Source organism: Hyaena hyaena, unplaced genomic scaffold, assembly GCF_003009895.1.
Source record: "Hyaena hyaena isolate Hyena2069 unplaced genomic scaffold, ASM300989v1 scaffold_1, whole genome shotgun sequence".
NCBI classification, from domain to species: Eukaryota; Metazoa; Chordata; class Mammalia; order Carnivora; family Hyaenidae; genus Hyaena; species Hyaena hyaena.
The window spans coordinates 5168165-5191216 of NW_024080633.1; the positions used below are offsets into that span (position 1 = coordinate 5168165).

General features: G+C 42.6%; 1 protein-coding gene across 2 annotated transcripts in view; it reads left to right on the forward strand.

The window, feature by feature from the left end:
- Nucleotides 1-23052, forward strand: part of HSD17B2 (hydroxysteroid 17-beta dehydrogenase 2) — an 83135-nt gene that overhangs the window by 53693 nt on the left and 6390 nt on the right. For both annotated transcript variants that reach the window (XM_039223757.1, XM_039223818.1), the window contains one exon: nt 16049-16186. In XM_039223757.1, coding sequence (XP_039079688.1) covers nt 16049-16186 — 138 coding nt within the window. The remainder of the gene's footprint in view (nt 1-16048; nt 16187-23052) is intronic.

A 23052-nucleotide genomic window follows, 5' to 3' on the forward strand; every position in this document is an offset into this window, starting at 1 on the left:
GGAACTTTGGCTCCACGTCTGATTCATCAAGCCACAGCCTCCTTTGCTGATTCAGCTGGTTCTCACGGTTACCACCAGGTCAACCACAAGGCCAACAGTCTCAAGGGCTTTTTCCAAAGCTATTGCCTCCACCATTTCCCTCTTCCTATTAGCCCCATTGCTATATGCTCAAGCCAACCTTACCCCCATTCCCAAGTGGGAATAAGGTCAGCATAACCTACATCTAGTGTTTATTTATTTATTTTGAGAGAGAGAGAGAGAGAGAGAGAGAAAATGAGAGTGTGAGCGGGGGAGGGGCAGAGAGAGAGAGAGAGACGGTATCCCAAGCAGGCTCCATACTGTCAGCACAGAGCCTGACACAGGGCTCAAACCCATGAACCACGAGATCACGACGCGAGTCATAGCCAAGAGTCAAATGCTTAACCCACTGGGCCACTCCTTCGACATCTAAATCCACTCTTATGGATGGGAAGTTACAGGACTCGCGCAGGGGGGAAAGATAGCTTCTTTAAATTCTTTTCTAGGAAATACAGGGAAAAGTCCACCACATGGTGAATACACCCTTCCCTCCTTCATCTCCTATCCCAGAAGAAAGGAACAGGAAACAGAAGGAGTATGAGAGATCCCATGTAGCTCTATGGGTAGAATCAGGTTACAAAAAGACGAGGAAGCCAGCCTTGCAGAATGGAAACAAACTGCCCAGGTTTTGAAACCATCTTTACCACTGACAACCAAGTGACTCAGAACAAAGTCCTGAACTTCAGGTCTGCAGCTTCCTCATGGGACTATGGGGATAAGAATGACTACTTCGTAAGACCATGCTTAGACCATATACAGAGACACGTGCTTAAGCAGCAGCCTCACACCTGATGGGTGGCAGACTTAAGGGGCCTCTCTGAGACTGGCTGTGGGTGTGCTTCTTATTCTGACAGCCATTGGCATAGCCACCCCTGACTGCGACACTGAGTTACCTTCCATCTGGATGCTGCCCATCACACACTGGCCCTGGGGTACATCACTCCCACAGGTCCCTACCTCCACATCTGACCACACCTGCTTTGGGAGAATCTTAACCCTGTCATCAGGTTTATGATCCCTCTCACAGAAACAGAGTAGCTCTTTAACCCAAATCCCTGCAAGGCAGTTGGATAAATATTTAACCAAGTATCAGAGGAACTGGGAGGTGGCTCTGATTGATTGTACAAAGGGCAGTTGACAAATCTTTGGGAGATCTGAGAGTCTTTTCTGGCCAGTTTTGCCCTTAAATTGAAGAGTCAATAGTTGCAGGCTGTGCTTGAAGGAGAACGGTTGAAAACAAACATTATAAAATAACTCAGGTCTCGGGAATTTTCAGCCAGTTGTGGTTTGCATCCTGCTCTTCTATTTATTAGTTGGGTGATTACAAGCAGGTCACCCTGCTTTTCTACGAGTCAGAGTCCATTTTATCATCCGTCTATGACAGGGTGATGCAGTGCATTTCTCAGTGATGCCTGAGTCTAGGACAACATCTCTCAGCCTCAGTATTATTGATATTTGAGGGGAGATGAATTCTTTCTGTGTAGGGCTGTCTGATGCCTTACAGGATGTGTAGCAGTGTCTGTGTTCTTGACCTAGTAGATGCAATTGGCATCCACCCCCAGTGATGACAACTCTTCAGATGTTGCCACGGGGGTAGAAGGGGAGAGGGAGTGCTTGTGTGTGTGTGTGTGTGTGTGTGTGTGTATGTGTGTGTGCGCACGTGCCCCCAGTAGAGAATCTCTGGCTTTGGCTGTAGATTTCAATGCATGTATGCACTCTGAGTGCTTAGCACAACTACAGGTACATAGAAAGCACACTAGTAAAAGGGACTTCTCTAATGAGAGACAGTAATAGTTGCCCACCCCATCGAGCTATTTAAAATGCATTAAAGTTACTTTCCACCAAAGTAAGTGGCCCTAGAGATTCTTACAAGTCTATTAATTACAAGTATCCCACAGAATTCCAGCCTCGAGTAAGGTCATACTTAGTCCAGAGAAATTGACTGTGGGATCAGTCCTGAACTTCTTGCCAAGTGGCTGCCTTAAGGAAATCCTCTGGCAAATCGTTTGGCCCTTCCCCAGCTGCTCAGTGATGTGAGAGGAGGCCGCGGCTGAGATTTGCTTCCCTAAAACTCTCACAAAATAACCGGGGCTAGTGTTGGGCAAGGGGAGGAGGTAGAACCAGACTCAGTGAACTTCTCTGTACCAAGTTGCACTAGATGCTTACACTTGCCTAAAATCATAATTCTAAAGTGTGCAGAATGCAGATATCAATTCCTTTTCTAGATCAAGAACACTAGCCTGGATCATCCAACTGGTGTGATGGAGTCAGGGTTGGAAACTGGGTTTGCTTCTTTGACTCCAAGTTCTATGTTACTCTGACTATTCTAGACTGTCTGACAAGAATATACTAGACAAACGGGGCATGAAAACACAGGCCCTGACTCTAGAATATTTAAATGATGACTAGGAAGTGTTAGCAATTTAGGGATGTTTCCTCCACAAGGCCTTCTCAAACACCAGTGTGTGTGTCATGATCACCGGGAGATCTTATTAAAATGCAGAATCTGGGGCACCTGGGTGGTTCAGTGGGTTAAACGTCTGACTTCAGCTCAGGTCATGATCTCACAGTTTGTGAGTTTGAGTCACGCATTGGACTCCATGCTGACAGTGCGGAGCCTGCTTGGGACCCTCTCTCTCTCCCCCTCTCTCTGGCCCTCTCCCATTTGTGCTCAAGTGTGCATACTTTCTCTCTCTCTCTCTTTCCTCTCTCTCTGTCTCAAAATAATAAACACATAAACTTTTTAAAAATACAGAATTTGACTGAGTGAGCCTAACTGGTCTCAGGTTCTGCATTTCTGAAACTAGTTCATGAGTGGATGCTACTGTCCCTAGACAACTTTTTCAAATTTCACATGCTTTAGAATCACCAGGAGGGCTACTTCAAAACAACGGCAGGAAATCAAAACTATAGAGAGACAGCATTTCATACCCATGATAATGGCTATAAAAAGCAAAGCAAAATAAAAACCCGGAAACAACACTTGATGGCAAGGATGTGCAGACACTGGACCCCTCATGAGTCGCTGATGGGAATGTGAAATGGCCCAGCCTCTATGGAAAACATTTAGTCGTTCCTTAACAAGTTAAACATAGAATTACCATATGAGCCAGCAACTCCAGTCCTATGTATATACTAAAGAGAACAGGAAACAGGTGTTCAAACAAAAACTTGTACACGGATGTTCATAGCATTCATTATTCATACTGGGAGAGGTGGAAACAACCCAAATGTTCATCAGCTGATGAAATGATAAGCAAAATATCATCTATCCATACACTGGGATATTATTAATCCATAAAAATGAATGAAGAACTGGTACATGGTACAGAATGGATGAACCTTGAAAAGATTATGGTGACAGAAGCCAGACACAAAAGGCCATGTGCTGGATGATGCTATTTATATGAAATGCCCAAGATATGCAAATCCAGAGAGATGGAGAGCATATTAGCATTGGGCCGGCGGTGAGGAGGTGGAAAGGGAATGCGAAGGGACAGCTTAGCAGATGGAGGATTTTCTTTGGGTGCGATGCAAATGGTATGGAGCTAGACAGCAGTGATGCTTGCACAATATTGTGAATGTACTAAAGCCACTGAATTGTATACTTTACAAAGGCTAAGTGGTGGGTTTTACATTGTATGTATTTTATCACAATAAGGAAAACAATTCTGTGCCCACTTCCAAAACTTCTGATTCAATAGCTCTAGTTAGAGTGGGATTTGAGGATTTGCCTTTGTAACAGATTCCTGGCTGCTGCTGGCTCCCAACCACACCGTGAGTAACAAGGTCCCAGACTTTGACTTTGATACTCAGATAGTTGGTCACATCCCCAGAGACTGTCCGGTTACAAGGGAATAACCAGATGCTATTAGTCTCAAGTTTCCGCTAACAAGGCCTAAAGGAGATTATCAAACCTGCCTCCTCTGGGGCCATGTGCTTGGTCTGTGCTTTCAGCTTGGAAGAACTCAGTAAAGGAATGGACTTTGTTGCTTGAGTTGACTCCAGATCACCTTGGAGGTGGGAGAAACTGGCTGGGAGTCCTCATTACACTCTCCTAAGACAAGGTCATGCGAGTTCTGGCTTAGGAAGGTATTAGAGAATGAGACAGTTGGTGTGGGCATGGGACCCTGGGACCTCTTATTAAAGAACAAAAATTCAACTAAGCAAATTTCAAAGACCTAAGTGGTTTTATTAACTGATTCATGAATCAGGCGGCACCCTGTCTAACATGTAAAGGGGAACTCTGAGGAGTTATATAAAACGGAAGGTTTTTATAGGAAAGAAGGTGGAGTATGGAGATTATCAGCAAAAGGAAAAAAAAAGGATTGTTTCTGGCAAATTCACTTTCCCTTAGGGGTTAGAGCACAGGGTCTTATCATGACTTCATCTTCCTTTGGGGGTGGTTGGAGGGAGGGGAATGTGATAGATGACCTCGCTGGTGCTGACAAGAAAACTCTTGACTGACCCAGGTAAGACTACAGGTCTGGAGGAAGTGGAAACTGCAGTTAGGTTAGGTATGAAGCCTCCTGTTGGTGATGTGGCCTAGCATAAGTGACTCCATTTGGGGCCTATGGTTTTTCTTTTTGACTCTGAATAAAGGACTGTCATCCTATACCCAGTTCTACTGTGGACTGTCCTATAATTCAACTTAATTCTGACAGTATCTACCTGGAAATAACATCAGATCCCAAAGGTTAAGGGCAGCCCTATAAGACAGTCCCCCCCACCCCTACTTCAGATATCAGTTTGTCACCTGTGCTTCTGGACCCACCAGCTATAGAAGAGAGGTTCCAATGACCTTCTCCTTGGTTTCAATTAATTTGCTAGAGCTGCTCACAGAGCTCAGGAAACCTGCTTACTTACTGGATTACCAGTTTATTACACAGAATATTAAAGGATATGCATCACCAGTTAGATGAAGATATAATAGGATACAGCATAGGGAAGGGCCAGGGAGCTTCCACGGTTTCTGAATCTCTGCGTGTTATGTGTTCAAAAGCCTGGAAACTTTCCAAACCTCTTCCTTTTGGGTGTTTATGAGGCTTCATTACCTAGACACAGTTAATTAAATCTTTTGGTCATTGGTGATTGATCTCAATCTCTAACCCTAGCCCAGGAGCTGGGGGTTTGGAGAAGGAGGGAAAGTTCTGCCCCTCCCATCATGTGGTTGGTTCCTTAGGCAACTAGTCCCCACCCTCAGGTGAACTCCTGTCACCTCATTAACAAACGACACCTTTGCTGCTGTCATCACTTAGGAAATTCCACGTGTTTTAGGAGCTCTGTGCTAGAAATGGGTCAAAGACCATTTATATCTGTTTTAAATCACAGTATCACTTCCTTCCTCTACAGCCTCAGGCTGAAAGGTTGCACTGTTTCTGCCCCCTGCTGTCTTTCGCAAAACACTTTGTCTTCCATAATTCCTATGTACTTACCTGTACACTAGCGTTAGGCAGAAATGAGAGGATCTCTTTGTAGGTGTTGATCCGGTGGCACTGAAGAGTTTTTGAGGTCCTATGTGACCTCAGAGGACATCACGTCCATTTGGCTGGTAGAACCTTAGGAAATGTTACTAACTTACTGTGTATGCCACACCAAGGGAGTCAGAAAGGGTCCCTGTCTGAGGACACTTGGGAGAGAGAGAAGGTCTCTAGAATTCTTCCCTAAGCTCAAAATTGTAACTCGAAGTCTCCCTTGGTTTAAGTCCATCACAACAGAATCAACAGCATGAATGCTGAGTTTATTTACCTGCCAGGGAACAAAGTCATTGAATGTTTCCCTGAGGCAAACTGGGAGGGGGGACATGAAATCTTCTGGAGGGGGGTGGGATGCTAGAGTCATGATGGCTACACTAAGGATAGAAATTTTGCAGTCAAGAAGGGGAAAAGAGTCCATAGGCCTGTATGTGGTTGGTTAAAATAAGCCCTATTGTTGACTGGGTATTAAATCACCGCAAGTACTGAATCATTTATTAGAAATGGCTACTTAGAATCTGTTGTGGGGAAACCTAACATTCAATTTTAATATGTCCCAAGCAAGTACGCTGAGTGCAAAGTTTTACTTTCATGTTAGCCACATCTGTTGGTGGGGGGAGGGTTATGTGTGGGATGGAGTGGGAAAGAGGGATCTTGTCACTTTAAATGTGCTTGCAAACTTGGCAGATGTTTCTAAAGCTCTAGCTTGTCCAGGAGGCTTTTCTCATTTTCTTTTTAAGATTTCAAATAAGCTAGGCCTTATTTTTTTGGCCTCTGATGCCAAACCTCAAAAACCTTAAATTTTTAGTTTCAGTTACAAAAACTTTAAGGAGACTTCATGGGGCTTTGTACAGCCAAAGACCTACATGAGAAGTAAGCAAGGCTGCCTCCTAAGCATGCCTTAAAGGGAGTTTGTATTTTTTAACTTTTATTTGGAAATAATTATAGATTCACAGAAAGCTGCAAGGAAATGTACAAACAAGTTCTGTTTACCCTTCACTCCTCCTCCCCTAATAATATCTTGCAGAACTATAGCAAAATATCAAAGCCATGTAATGGACATTGCTACAATGCACAGAATTACTGAGATTTCGCCAGTTATATCTACATTAATTTATGTGTGTGCTCATAGTTCTGTGCAGATGTATCACACATACAGCTTCCTGTATCTCCTAACGCAATAGCTACAGAGCTGTTCCATCACAAGTCTCCCAAGAAATGCTCTCTGGCCACATCCACCCCTTCACCCCCACTCCCAACCCTGACCACATGAATTTGTTCTCCTCCATCCCTATCATTTTATTTCAAGAATATTATATAAATGAAACTATTCAATATGCAAACTTTTGAGATTGGCTTTCACTCAACATAATTTGAAAGGAATATATTTGATCCAGGTTTATATAGCTCACAAAACCTCTTTGTCCAGCACGGCATTACAAAGTTTCTTTAATTTCAATCCCAAAACACAACATATCCTGTCCGCCACCCCTTCCCTGTATCTGTGAGATTTAGATCAGGGATAAATGCTGCCAGGTCCCTATACAGCTTCTGAGATCATGTGTGAGCCTTCTATAGCCAAAATAGAGATTATAGGTGTTTTTTTTTTTTCTATATCTCAAGCTGGTATTAGCATTTACATGTACAGAGGATGGGAATATATGGAAAATTTTCAGAGATGTTCTCTAGAAGTGTTTAACAACCCTGGCTGCACATTAGAATCACCTGGGGGAACTTTAAAAAAATCCCAGAGTCTGTGAACCACAAACCAATTAAGTCACATGGGAGTGGGGACAGGAATAGATTTTTTTTTTAAAGCTTCCCAGGCAATTCCAACTAGCTACCAAGTATGAAAATGACTGTTCTAAAACAATTTAGCTGCAAGAGATCAGAGGTGCTCAAAATTTGGAGTCGCAGAAGTAGATCAGATTCACCTGGGTAATTGAGGAATGCCAGAAAAGCCTAGGTTTTTCCTCCTTGATGGACCTTGGCCTCTGGGTGCTTCCTTAGACCCGTAGGTGATTCTGATGCTCCCCAAAGTCTGAGAACCACTCACTCAGAGCACCATCCTCACACTAAAATCACTTGCAGAGTTTTATTTAAATACTGATGGATGTTCTGATCCCACTGCCAGAATGTTTTTTATTTCATTGCTCTAGCGTAGGGCCTGGGCATTGCTTTTTGTTTTACTGTATTTTAATGTTCCCACAGTGATTCTACTATGCCTACTGAATTATGGAATTAAACAAAATTTAAAAACGAACACAAAATGTATATTTGTCTCTCTGGATTTGTTTAATGTCAGCTAGTGGATGAGTATGTAAATTTCCAAGATGTAGCGTCCTTAGAATTACATCAGTACTCTGGTCATTAAGGCTGTAGCCCACATATACACCCAGGGTTGCACATCCCTTACCAGTTCTCCCGCACCCCAATAGTTAAGCCCTCTATTTTGGAAGTCAAGTTTCCCCTGTAGAAATGGAAATAAACTTACCAAGTTCATTGCAATCTCTTGCTTTGCTGCCTTCTGGCAATAGGATTTTCACCTGAGTGGAGCAAAAACAGAAATTAAGAATCTAACTGAATAGGCAATGAAGGGGTACATAAGGTCAGGAAGGGAAAATGCCCTGAGACCCTGTGTGGCTCTTGCTCAGGAAGCTTTGCACATCTGCACTTATTTCATCTGATGTCCCGAGGAATCCTAGATACTAATATGAAACATTAACAGCAAGGTTGAGTCTATGAGGTTGAGCCTTCTGGGACTGCCATTTTGTAGGTCATAAATGGTCTAAAAATGGCAATTTCACAGGAAACAATCAACAAAACTAATGGGCAACCGATGGAATGTGAAAAAGATAGTTGGAAATGACATGTCAGATAAAGGGCTAGTATCCAAGATCTATAAGGAACACACCAAACTCCACACCCAAAAACCCCTAAATAATCCAGTGAAGAAATGGGCAGAAGATATGAATAGACATTTCTCCAGAGAGGACATCCAGATGGCCAACAGACACATGAAACGATGCTCAGCGTCCCTCATCATCAGGGAAATACAAATCAAAACCACACTGAGATACCACCTCACGCTGGTCAGAGTGGCTAAAATGAACAAATCAGGAGACTCTAGATGCTGGTGAGAATGTGCAGAAACGGGCACCCTCCTACACTGTTGGTGGGAATGTAAACTTGTGCAGCCCCTTTAGAAAACAGTGTGGAGGTTCCTCAAAAAATGAACAATGGAACTCCCCAATGACCCAGCAATAGCACTGCTAGGAATTTACCCGAGGGATACAGGAATGCTGATGCATAGGAGCACATGTACCCCAATGTTCATAGCAGCACTCTCAACAATAGCTAAAACATGGAAAGAGCCTAAATGTCCATCAACTGATGAATGGATCAAGAAGATGTGGTTTATCTATACCATGGAATACTACATGGCAATGAGAAGGAATGAAATCTGGCCATGTGTAGCGATGTGGATGGAACTTGAGGGTGTTATGCTGAGCGAAATAAGTCAGTCAGAGAAGGACAGATACCATATGTTTTCACTTATAAGCGGATCAGGAGAAACTTAACAAAGAACCATGAGAGGAGAAAGGGAAAAATAGTTGGGGAGAGGGAGGGAGGCAAACCATGAGAGACTCTTGAATGCTGAGAACAAATTGAGGGCTGATGGAGGTGAGGGAGAGGGGAAGGGGGGTGATGGGCATGGAGGAGGGCACTTGTGGGGATGGGCACTGGTGTTATATGGAAACCAACTTGACAATAAACTATGAAAGAAAAAAAGAAAAAAAATCATTTGGATTGGTTTTATATTGATTGACTGATTGATTTTTAAGTAGGTTTCCACACCCAATGTGGGGCTCAAGAGTCTCCTGCCCTCCTGCCCTAGCCAGTCAGTCTGATTAGCAAGCAAGTCTAGGATAGGTCCTAGGAATCCACAGAAACAAGTGATGAGGGAGCCAATGGCAAGCTGGTAGCAAAGCAAAAACTAACACCCCATGGGTGACCCTCCCCCCACCAGGTGGGACCTGTGTGACATTCCTCAGGCACTCCTGGCTGCCAAGAACAAAGGGAAAAACAAATGGTTAACTGATAGAGATCACAGTCATGCAAGACAAGAGTCTTCATCAGTTAATCACTTAATGATTTACAAGAAAAAAGGCAATCTCCAAAAACCTGTAGACTCAATTTCCTGGAGCCCTAACATCACCCTCCCTTCCACAGTGGTGTGGGGAACACAAAGAAGAAAATGTAGGTAAAGTTAGATTTCCTTACAATGTGGAGGCCACTGACAAATATTTGAGATAGGCGGAGTAAAACATTCCTCCAAGGAACTCCCAACTGTCTTGTCTTAATGTTAATGCCTTACTAAGGGAAAAAGAACTTTAGCTCAACAATTAGCAAGGTCTCCAGTATCTTATGAGTCCTCTTTATCATATGAAATTCCTCTTGGAAACCTCCTTTTTCCTTTAAACCCTCCCGCTCCCCAACGCCCAACTCCATAGTATATAATCGGTCACTCTTTATAACCCCTGTGCAGTTCTCTCTGTCCATAGCTCCTGTCTCCATGCTTCAATAAAATCACCTTTTTACACCAAAGACATCTCAAGAATTCTTTCTTGGCCATCTGCTCCGGATCCCCACCATCGCTCCAAAACCACATCACAAGTACTGCGGGAGATCCTAAAACAGGTGCACTCACTAATCTAGGAAATACCAAACCTATGGAGCCTTTAGGGCTATTGAGATACTGTGAAAACCTTCAGTAGCACTCTTATATGGAGCTCACTTTGTGGCCGGCACTATTCTAATATATTGATATATTCAACCTCACAACAGCTCTATGATGCATATACCATAATTATTGTTAATTTACAGATTAAAATACAGAGGTGCATAAACACGAGGGGTGCCTGGGTGGTTCAGTCAGGTCTGACATTCGGTTTCCGCTCAGGTCATGATCTCACAGTCTAGTGAGTTCGAGCCCTGCATCAGGCTCTGTGCTGACAGTACGGAGCCTGCTTGGGATTCTCTCTCTCTCTCTCTTTCTCTCTCCATCCCCCCCCAAGTCAGCTGTTTCTGTATCTCTCAAAATAAATAAACTTAAAAAAATTTTAAGAGGTACATAAACATAAAATTTTATGTATCTAATATTAATTGATTTTACTAATCAGTGACAGAGCTGGGATTTGAACCTAGGCAGTGCTGGCTCAAAAATCAGCTCTTCACCATCTCCCTCTGCTAACTGGCCTCGAAACTGGCCAAGCTCCCCTCATCTATAAGACTGTGGGGAAGTGAGGACTCTCGAGCCCTGCAAACTGGGTTGCAGATGAGAACAAGTTGCTTTACTGGCCTTTCTCCCCAGTAAATGGAAAAAGTTGGATTTGGGATTCTTAAGATTTTGCGAAACTAGAAATCACTTTAAAAAGCATCAGCTGGTTATCTGAGGCAAGACGGGAACTGGAGTTTAACGTTTGATGCCAGGTGCTGGATTGAAATTTCATCAGTTAAGCCTTAGGACTCTTTATTTATCTATTTATTTTAAAAAACTTCAATTTTTTTAATGTTTATTTTTGAGAGAGAGAGAGAGAGCTCGCAAGTGGGAGAAGGGCTGAGAGAGAGAGGGAAACACAGAATTGGAAGAAGGTTCCAGGCTCTGAGCTGTCATCACAGAGCCTGACATGGGGCTCAAACCCAGGAGCTGTGAGATCATGACCTGAGCTGAAGTCAGATGCTTAACCGACTGAGCCACCCAGACACCCCCCAAAAAAATTCTTTAACATTTATTTATTTTTGAGAGACAGAGTGAGACAAAGCATGAGCGGGGGAGGGGCAAAGAGAGAGGAGGGGACACAGAATCTGAAGCAGGCTCCAGGCTCTGAGCTGTCAGCACAGAGCCCCATGTGCTGCTTGACCCCACAGACCATGAGATCATTACCTGAGCCGAAGTCAGATGCCTAACCCACTGAGCCACCCAGGGGCCCCTATTTATTTATTTTTACTGCTTACTTATTTTATTTTAAGAGAAGAAGAGTGAGCATGAGTCGGGGAGGAACAGAGAGAGAGAGAGGGAGAGAAAGAAAGTAAAGAATTCCAAGCAGGCTTCACACTCAGTCTGACTTAGGGCTCAATCTCACAACCGTGAGATTGTGACCGGAGCTGAAATCAAGAGTCAGATGCCTAACCAGCTGAGCCAGGCAGGCACCCCAGGACTCTTTCCTTTAAGTGACAGGGATGAACTTCAAAGTAGCTAAAAAGAAGAGGGAAAAGGAATTTATTCATTTACCAACTGACTAGATAGAACTAAGTTCTAAGATGGGATCATCATGGCTCTCCCCTACCTTCACTCCTCATTTCCCTCAACCCTCCGCTTCCAACTACTACTCTTCCCTTTTTGCTCCTCTGCTTTCCTTTGCTTATCTTCTCTGATGTAGTAATAAAAATGGCCTGGGAGTTCCACTTTTCTACCATTGCATACTTACATAACTGGGAATAAGCAATAAGGTCATCTCTCTTCCACCACTTACATCAGGACTCTGGCTCAACTGAGGTCACATGCTCAGCCCCAACCCAATCTCCAGGTCCAAGAAATGGGGTATTGGGACTGGTCAATCTGCCCCTTTCAATGAGAAACAAACAAACAAACAAAAAAACCAACCCAATGATGACAGCCTTCCTACAAAAACAGGGAGATAAGGATGAGTATTTCCCAAAAGGAAATTAGGTGATCCAGACCAAAGCTTTAATAATCATGTTAGAATAAGGATGATGATTGACATTAACTATTCTAGGTATCTCTACTTCAATACCTATGCTCTTCCCATCCCCCAGTTTTATTGAGATATCATTGACATAAAACATTGTACTGGTTTAAGGTGCACAATATGCTGATCTGATGCATGTATACCTTGTGAAATGATTACCATGAAAGGTTAGTTACCACTCATCACCTCACATAGGTACAATTTTTTTCTTGTGATGAAAACTTTTAAGATTTCCTCAGCAAATTTTCCAACAGATGATACAATATCATTAACTAAGGTTACTATGCTATACATTACATCCCTGGAACTTATTTATAACTGGAAGTTTGTACTTTTTGACCACCTTCATGAATTTCAACCCCACCCTCCACCTCTGGTAACCACCAACCTGTTCCCTGTATCTATGAGTCTGGTTTTTGTAGATTCCACCTGTAAGGGAGATTATATAGTATTTCTTTTTTTCTTTTTGATTTATTTCACTTAGCATAATGCCCTCAAGGCCATCAAGATCCTCACGGTCTATCCATGTTGTTGCAAATGGCAGGATTTCCTTCCTTTTTCATGGCTGAATAATATTCTATTGCATATATATACATATATATGCATATATACTATGTTTTCTTTATCCATTCATCCATCAATGGATGTCTTAGCCAGTTGTTTCTATGTCTTAGCCATTGTAAATAATGCTGCAATAAACACAGGGGTGGAGATACTGTGCTCCTTAATTGAAATTTTTAGTTTTTAAATTTTATTTATTTATTTTTAAATGTTTTATTTCTGAGAGAGAGAGAGAGTGAGAGAAAGCGACAGCATGAGCAGGGGAGGGTCAGAGAGAGTGGGAGACACAGAATCTGAAGCAGACTCCAGGCTCTGAGCTGTCAGCACAGAGCCCAACGCGGGGCTCAAACCCACAAACCGCGAGATCATGACCTGAGCTAAAGTTGCACCCTTAACCCACTGAGCCACCCAGGCTCCCCTAATTGAAATTTTTATTGAGATTATCATAGATTTAGCTAAAGTTTTAAGAAGGAATGGAGAGAAATCTTACGTACCCTTTACCTGAGTACATATGGTTAATTCATTCATAACTATAGGACAATATTATAAGCAGTATACTGATAATAATTTACCAATTTTATGCAGATTTTCCCCATTGTTTGTACCTGTATGTATTTGTTTCCATACATTTTATCATCTCATTTTCTTTTTTTTAAATGTTTTTTAAAATATATTGTTGAAGGGGCGCCTGGGTGGCTTAGTCGGTTAAGCGTCCGACTTTCGCTCAGGTCATGATCTCGCGGTTCGTGGGTTCGAGCCCCGCGTCGGGCTCTGTGCTGACTGCCAGCTCCGAGCCTGGAGCCTGTTTCAGTCTGTGACTCCCTCTCTCTCTGACCCTCCCCTGCTCACGCTGTCTCTCTCTCTCTCTCCTAGAAATAAATAAAAAACATTAAAAAAATAATAAAATATATTGTTGAAAGAGAGAGAGAGACAGAACGTAAGTGCTGGAGGGGCAGAGATAGAGGGAGGCATGGAAACTGAAGCAGGCTCCTCCCTCCCTTCCTTCCTTCCTCCCTCCCTTCCCTCCTACCTTCCTCCCTCTCTATTTCTCCCTCCCTCCCTCTTTGCCTTCCCTTCCTTTAAAAAATTGAGATATAATTCACATACAATAAGCTGCTCATATTTAATGCACACAATTTGATAAATTTAGATGCATGTATGTACCCAGAAAACCATCACCACAATCAAGATGGTGAACATGTCCATCATTCCCCAAAGCTTCCTTGTCCTCCTTTCTAACCCTTCCCCCACCCACTACAGGTACCCACTGGTCTGTTTATATCACTATAGATTTGTTTTCATTTTCTAGAATTTTAAATATGTGGAATCATATAGCACGTACTGTTTTTGGTCTGGCTCTTTCATTCACCATAATTATTTTGAGACTCATCCATGCTGTTGTGTGTATCAGATTCATCACATATTTTTAAAGACATTCTTTTTGGGGCACTTGGGTGGCTCATTTGGTTAAGTATCCAACTCTCAATGTTGGCTCAGTTCATGATCTCAGTGTTGTGAAATCAAGCCCCACGCTCAGTGTGGAGCCTGCTTAAGATTCTCTCCCTCCCTCCCTCCCTCTCTCTAATTTTTTAATTTAATTTAATTTTTTTATTTTTAGGTAATCTCTACACCTAACACGGGGCCTGAACTCACAACCCTGAGATCAAGGGCTCCATGCTCCATTAACTGAGTCAACCAGGCACCTCTCAAGTTCATTCCTTTTAATGAACTTTAAAAATTTGTTTAAATGTTAATTTATTTTTGAGAGAGAGAGACAGAGTGGGGAAAGGGGAGAGAGAGAGAGAGAGAGAGAGAGAGAATCCCAAGTAGGATCCACATCCATGAACTGTGAGATCATGACCTGAGGCAAAATCAAGAGTCGGGTGCTTAACCAACTGAGCCACTCAGACACCTCCCTCTCAATGGACACTGTAATGGCTGAGTGGTATTCCACTGTGTGGCTATATCTGAGCTTATTTAGCCATTGTCTAGAGCTTGCTTTGTTGGCCAGGGAAATCTTTGCCAAAGCTGGGAGCCCTAATGTCCAGTCACCCTTGGTTCCCCATGAGGTCCCCTGAATGCTGCATGCCTTCACTGTCCTCACCCTTCCCACTCTCAGAGTCCTCCAGTTAAAGAATGCCAGGAACACATGGGTATTTGTTTCCTAGGGCTGCTGTGACAATTACAGGTGGCTTACAACCACGGGAATTTGTTCTGTCTTGTTCTGGAGCCCAGAAGTCTGAAAGCAAGCTGTTGTCAGGGCACCCTCCCTCTGAAGGCTTTAGGGGAGGATGCCTTTTTGACTCTCCCAGTTTGTGGGGACTCCAGGCATTCCTTGGCTTGTAGCCATATCAACCCCAATCTCTGCCTCCTTCTCCACATGGTCTGCTCTCCTGTTTTCCTGTGTCTCCTCCTTTTCTGTCTCTTACAAGAAAACCCGTTCTTGAATTTAGGGCCCATCCTGATCCAGGATGGTCTCATTTTGAGATCTGTACATTAATTACATGTGCAGAAACCCTTATTCCAATTAAGGTGGCTCCACTTCTCTGGTTTCCTTTGTTGCTGCTTTCCATAGCTCCTCCTGAACATCGGGTCCAATGATAGACCCAGTTTCAGGCTGTTTCTCCCAGCTTCTGAGCTAAGTGTGATAAGGTGCAATGAAGAGCATCTGCCTCACCCTAGAGTAAGCCGTTTCTCACTCCCTCATACAGAAATGTCCCATTGTTCCCCATGGTGTGCATTACCCCTTGCTGTGACAAGTATTAGATGCACTTTGTTCAACTACAGTGCCCCTCCCCCAGATATGTCCACCCGGAACCTCAGAATGGAGGTTGGCCAACCTGGAAGGTCAGAGTCTGGGGCAGCTTCTCTTTCTGCCACTTGAATCGCATTTAGCTTAGACTCTGGGACAGCTTGCCCTTTATGTGGCTTGTCATTGGACTGTGACAGAGCAGCCAGGGAAGGCAGAAGCAGAGGAAGCTAGAGGATGGTTGTGACCAAGAATATGTGCTCATGTAGGTGCTGAGAGCTCTTGTCTGTCTTTGTTTGCTCTGGTCACCAAGAGACCAGTTCCTGGCATGCAGTAGGTCCTGTTTAAATACTTAGTGCATGAACAGATAAAAACATCAGACCTAATTTTTTTCTCTCTCATTACTTCTGCAGGGGGGGTCCCAATGGAAAAGATGGCAGCCTATAGTGCATCCAAGGCGGCCCTGACCATGTTTTCAGCAATCATGAGACAAGAGCTTTCCAAATGGGGAGTTAAAGTCTCTGTCATCCAGCCTGGAGGCTTCAAAACAAGTAGGTATCTCAGTTCAAGAGCTCCTTAGTGTTCATCCTGGAGGGGAGGCTGAGGGTCCTTTGTCCTGACAGGGCTCAACTGGAACCCCTCAGTGGTTGGCCAAAGAGGAGTTGGGATGGAGGGCCTCTTTTAAGAATAAAAGGACAGGGGTGTCTGGGTGGCTTAGTCAGTTGGGCATCTGACTTCGACTCAGATCATGATCTCACGGTTCATGAGTTCAAGCCCCACGTCGGGCTAAGTGCTGACAGCTCAGAGCCCGGAACCTGCTTTGGAATCTGTGTCTACCTCTCTCTCTGCCCCTTCCCCTTCACACTCTGCCTCTCTCTGTCTCAAAAATAAAAGTAAACATTAAAAAAAGTAAAATAAAAGGAGAAGTGCCACATTTTTCAGTGCATGATTGTTCCCCTGCATCTGTCCACAAAGGAATTAAGTTTGATGTCATATTTTTCTTTTTTTAATTTTTAAAATGTTTTCATTTATTTTTGAGAGAGACAGAGCTCCCCCTCACCCCGCCAATATGGGGCTCAATCTCACCAACTGTGAGATCATGACTTGAGCCGAAATCAAGACTGAGCCACCCACGCACCCCAGATGTCATATGTTTTTCAAACACTGTCCCCTGTTTTCTGAAAGATGTGATCCTTTCTACCCTGGGAGGAGATGGCCACCCTCCAAAAAGAAAATTAAAAAAAAAAAAAAAAAAAGACCACAAATGGGGAAGGATTACGAACACACCAAAGAACAAACCCTAGAGGTCTGAAGATTAGAAAACCCACAAAATAAAATCTAAAAGGAAAACTGAAAGTGTGTCTGGAAGCGCTTGGCAGCCTGGAGGCGCAGAGTTGTCCAGGAGGAGGGAGCATGGCTCAGTCAAGGAGCTGTTCTGGGAGGGAATCAGAGAAAGACACCAGGGCCATTGGGGTTGTGAGGCTAGACGCTGGCAGCAGGAATGGGGAGGCAGAGGAAGTCTTGAGAGGGGGTTCCAACATGGGGACTCCCTGGGCAGGGAGGAGAGTCAGGGAGAGTTGATGGAAAAGGAACGTGGCCCAAAGATGGTGCCAAATATGACAGACTGAGAGACTGGGACAGGAGCGTGGCAGAGAGGAAAGCTGGCTGACGCTTCAGGTAAGGGGAAAACGATGAATCTGACTTTGAGCCCGGCAGGAAGGTTGAGGATTTGATGACATAGCCAAAGACAACTTTGAACACAGATGAAAGACTCCTTTTGGACAAGAAAGCAACTCTGATGTTAAGTTGCAGTTTTGAGGATTCACCCAAATTGCTAGAGCTAACATTTTTTGTTGGGGGGCAGGGGGAAATCTCATCTTCTGAAGTACTGGCTGCTTTCGATGCATTATTCCCTGATGTTGTCGATGTTAATATTATTTTTTTTAAGATTTCATTTTTTAAAAAAATTTTAATTTTTTTTTTTTTTGAGAGAGAGAGACAGAGCACAAGTGAGGGAGGGGCAGAGAGAAGAAGACACAGAATCTGAAGCAGGATCCAGGTTCTGAGCTGTCAGCAAGGGCCCTCAGCACAGAAACTGACACAGGGCTTAAACCCAGGAACCACGAGATCAGAACCTGAGTCGAAATCAGACGCTTAATTTACTAAGCCACCCAGATGCCTCTTTAAAGATTTTATTTCTAAATGATCTCTACACCCAATATGGGGGTTGAACTTTCAACCTCTGAGATGAAGAGTTTCACGCTATACAGACTGAGCCAGCCAGGTGCTCCTTATTTTTACCTTTAGAATTCATTCATTCTTTTTTTTTTTTTTAAGATTTAAAAAATATTTTTAAGTAATCTCAACACCCAATGTGGGGCTCAAACTCACAACCCTACCCTGAGACCAAGAGTCACATGCTCCACTGACTGAGCCAGCCACGTACCCCACCCCACACTCATTTTTTTTAAACTGAGAAATATATACACACAGAGTTTAACAAATTACTGTAAAAACTCATGCACTTAACAGCCAGATGAAAAAAGAAAGCACTGCCAGCTCCCAGAAGTGCCCATCTGATCTCCATCCAGTCCTAGCCCTCCCCACCCTCAACATATAATCTCTTTATTTTTTGCAGCAATCGTTCATTTGTTTTTCTTCACAGTGTTACATGCAAGCCTGCATGCATCCACAAACAATAGAATTTGACTTACTGGTTTCTGAACTTTGAATGGAATCCATATGTATATATTCTCTATGTGTATATATTCTCTTGGGTCTGTCTGGCTTTTCTCACCCAGCACTGGTTTCACAGGTCATCTGTGTGGTTTGTAGCTTCAGCTCCCTCATTTTCAGTACTCTGTGAACATGCCACACTTGTTCTATCACTGATGGGATATTTGGGTCACTTTGGGACAATTGTGAACAATGTAGCTATGGACCCTTCGGCACATGCACATTCGGTGGTGTACGTGTATGTGATTTTTCCAATGTCACATTCTCAGGAGTGGAGTGGCTGGATCGTGGAGTTTAATCAGCTTCAGCATTACTGGATCATACAAAACTGTTTTTAAAAATATTATTCCAGGGTTGCTTGGCTCAGTCGGTTGAGCGTCTGACTCTTGATTTCAGCTCAGCTTCATGATCTCAGGGTCATGAGATCAAGTCTCATGTCAGGCTCTGCACAGAGCATGGAGCCTGCCTAAGATTCTCTCTTTCTCTCTCTCTCTCTCTCTCTCTTCCCTGCTCATGCTCTCTCTCTAAAAAAAAAAACCCGAAAACACAAGAACAACAACAAAACCAGAAAACAAAACCAAAAACAAACCCCAATAATAATAATAATAAAATAAATATTTACAAAATATTGTTCTAGGGGCACCTGCCTAGCTCAGTCAGAAGAGTATGTGACTCTTGCTCTCGGGGTCTTGAGTTTGAGTCCCATGCCGGGTACAGAGATTACTTAAATAAATAAAACTTTAAAAAAAAACTTAAAAAACATTGTTCCAATTTATACTTTCATCCTTCCCATATAGGTCTTAATCTGTATGACAGCCCTGAGGGGTAGGCTTAATTTGACATCATTCGCCAGGTGTGTGGGGTAGGTGACACATACCCCATGTGCCCTGGTGATGGGCAATCTGAAAGCAGATCTCTAGGTGCCGAGCTAAGTTCTTTCTTTATATGAGGCTGCCCTCAGTGTGAAGGTGATCCTGGTGGTTCCTGTCAAGGAAAGAGGCCAGACAGTGGAGGGCTGAGGTCTCAAGTTTGGAGAAGGATGCTGAAAGCTGGGGTGGGGTGGGGGCCCAAGAAGAGGAATCTTCAGAGAGACAAAGAGCTTCTCTGAAGACATTCATGGAGACAGACCAGATTCTTTAGTTCCTGCAATAGAAATAGCCACTATTTCATGATTAGCAGAGTTTAAGTACTTTACATACACTGTTTCACTTAATCCTTACCTAGGAGGTAGGTGTTGTAATGAGGTGAAGTGTTGGGGTTCAGAACCAGAGGCCAAGAAGGAATTCTTGAGAGGTTTTCAGTGCAAAAAGGTGGTTTTATTAAAGCATGGGGATTGGATCTGTGGGCAGCAAGAGCTGCACTGGGGTTGTGAGGAATGACTGATTATATACCTTGGAGTTAGGGAGGTAAAGACAAAGGAAGTTTCCAAAAGGATTTTCATTAGTTAAAGAAGACTTACAGGATCTGGCTATTGTCAACTAAGTTTGCTTTTTGCTTCTAGCAAAGCATTAACATTAAGACGGAGAATTCCTGGAAGAATGGTATACTCTGTCTGCCTGAAGTATTTTATTTGTCAATGGGCCACAGGTTAGAAGGAAGTTTAATTTTATCTATATTTCTTTTGCCTTGTTTTACACATCTGAACAATTTTGACCCTTAAATCTTTAAGGTTGTTAAGGGTGGAAGGTCTTATCTTCTGTAACTTCTTCCTGATGAGTAGGAGCATAGAGATGTCCATACCTATGGGTCAACATTGGTCATTTGGGGGAGTTTCTATATACTATAGGAGTTACCAAAAGCCGAGGTAGCCAATCCAAGGTAGATAGCATATATAAACCTCCTTGAGGAGAGAGGATCATTTATCAGCCGGAAGTTATGGTACTGCATTGGAGAAGACAACAAAATAAGGTTAATATTATTTGGAGAAAGAGAAGCCTGAATATAAGACTTGAGAGTTGACCAAAACTTTCCTCCAGTCCAGGAGAGTAACCTATCACTAAAGGAAAGAGAAAGTTTAACGTGATGATCTGAGTATATCGGTTAGCAGTCCTGCTACATGCTTGTGATATCTGGAACATACGTACAACTTTCTATTTTTATGATAGCACATGTTCCAACCTGTGAAGTAGTTAAAATATCTAATGTCATTTGTGGAGCATCCACACTCGAAGTAACCACTTGAGCTAAAGCCAACCCTCTAATGCCACTTGGAGAGTCATGTATGGCCTTAATTGTGTAGCAAGTGGCATTAGCCATCATCCACTGTTTATTTAGCAAGCAGTCAGGTAATTAACAAGAGGCATCTTTATGGAAACAAAAGAAAAATATAAGTTAATGGTTAGAACAAATTATAAACCCAGTGTCTGCACCCCCAGTGCTGCCAGTGAGAAGATTTTTAGATGTCAGGCTCTAAGCATCCTCAGACAGAGTGGAAACAGGTAGCTGAATAGGATGGGTTTTTTTTGGTTTGTAATTCAAATGTCTCTGGGGGTCCTTTTGAATGGCCCATATGAATGGGGGAAAGGAGAATGAGAAAATAAGATACAACCATCATTTTCCTTTGAGGAGAACTTTGAAGTCCTCCACAGGTTCACAGGAGTAAGAAGGTGCCCTTAGCTGGCACACTGGATTCCTGTGAGGGCTGTTGTTTCTGTTGTTTATTTTATTTCAGAGATAGAGAGCACAAGTGGGGGAAAAGGGCAGAGGAAGAAAGACAGAGTCTTAAGCAGGCTCCATGCTCAACTCAGAGCCCAATGTGGAGCTTGATCCCATGACCCTGGAATCACGATATGAACCAAAATCAAGAGTTGGATGTTCAACCAACTGACTGAGGCACCCAAATGCCCCAGGAAGATACAGATTTCATTCTTGAGTCTATGAGGAATGTCCTTCTAATTTTATGGCTGTGGGAGTACATAATATGACCCAGTAGGGCCCTTTTCATTTTGGAGTTAAATCCCCTTCTGTATTAGAGTTTCAATTCTTGAAGTAAACCTTGGCTCCTGGGTTTATATGGGGTGGGTTGCTAGTAACTTTCAGATCAGGTTTAGGGAGTTTGCATATTCATTTAGAGAGACTTATGAATTAACCTGGCCTCAAGTGAATAATTAAAATTATTCTTTAACATTTATTTATTTTTGAAAGACAGAGCATGAGTGGGGGAGGGGCAGAGAGAGAGGAAAACACAGAATCTGAAGCAGGCTCCAGGCTCTGAGCTGTTGGCACAGAGGCTGATGTGGGGCTTGAACTCACAGAATGTAAATAATTTAATAAAGCACTGTAGTCTTTACCCATTGATAGTGAGTAAAGGCTTTTCATATATAAAATTGTTGGGGGAATCCATCCCATTTTCCAGTTGTTCAAATAATTGTATACCCATGGGGTCTGGTTATTATCCCCATGAAATAATAAGCAAGATGGTCTATTTATGAGCTGTTTCTCTGAAGTTTCCCTGAAGTTGTCCAGCATCAGTTTTTAGGGCTGTTAGGAAAAAGGCAGTTTTAGTTTTTAAGGACTTTAAGTCAAGAGAATGGAAGAAGATCAGAAACCTAAGTTAGAGAGAGCCTTAGCCAAATATTTGAGGAAACCAGAAGAATTTAGAATCTAGTCTAATTTAAAATAAGTAGTATTAAAATTTAATATCTACAAAGATGTGTTACTGAAATGTAATTTTTCTCTGTAATTGCTCTCGTTTCCAGAGATAGCCAAATAAATACTAATTCATTTGTAAAACAAATCCACTTTTAACAAACTCGGCCTAATTACTTACATAAGCTCAGCAAGAATAGTGATTGATCAAATGGATCTTTTAAAATCTGCTTTGTTGGAACATTTTATAAGGAATCTCTAAATTGAACTTTTGTAGCCTCTCTAAGCCAGAAGCCAAAGTCAAGTACTTGCCCTCAGACATGCCTACAATACCTGTAGATGTGGACAAGTTCTTCTTCATGAGGTCCCCAAATATCTTTAGGTTCCTGCACCTGCCAGGAAGTGACCTTCTTTACTCATGTGTTAAAGCTGCTGGGAACTCTGTAAGCAAGGTATCAGGCCAGCATTGCCAAGGGGCTTTATGGCTCCATGTTTCATAAAGTCAACATTAGTTCCTTAAAAGCTGTCGGGTCATATCTGAATCTATGCATGTCCTCTCAAATAGGACATTCCAGTCAAAGCCTTGGTGAAATTACCAGTATGTCCAGTGGTGTCCTGTTACAAGAAGAACATAATCTTATTGAACTTCTGCAAATAAACTGCAATTGTCATGAAAGAAAGAACCCTCCCTGAGAGCTTTCGAATTTCAGAGGGTTCAGGTAGGGAGAAAAGTTAAATGCTTTAATTTGTTCACAAATGAATACTTCATCGCATTTCTGAAAGTCATAGATATCTTGAGAAAATTTCCTTAATCTGGAAGCACAAACATTAGAGAACCAGCAATGTTTCAAACAAGCGTCACAAAAACTCTAATCATCTCCCTTAATTTATGTAACCCTATGTTACTAATTCTTGTTCAGTTTGAACACAGCTCTTTAGTTAGTTCTGGAAATTCTTACCAATTTAATTTTATGATTTTAAAGATATCAAAAACCCTTGTCAAAAGCCCTTTCTATGAGTATCCTTGAAGATGAAACATGTTTTGCAAGAGAATAAGAACAAGAACTATAAATGACAAAAGATGCAACAATGG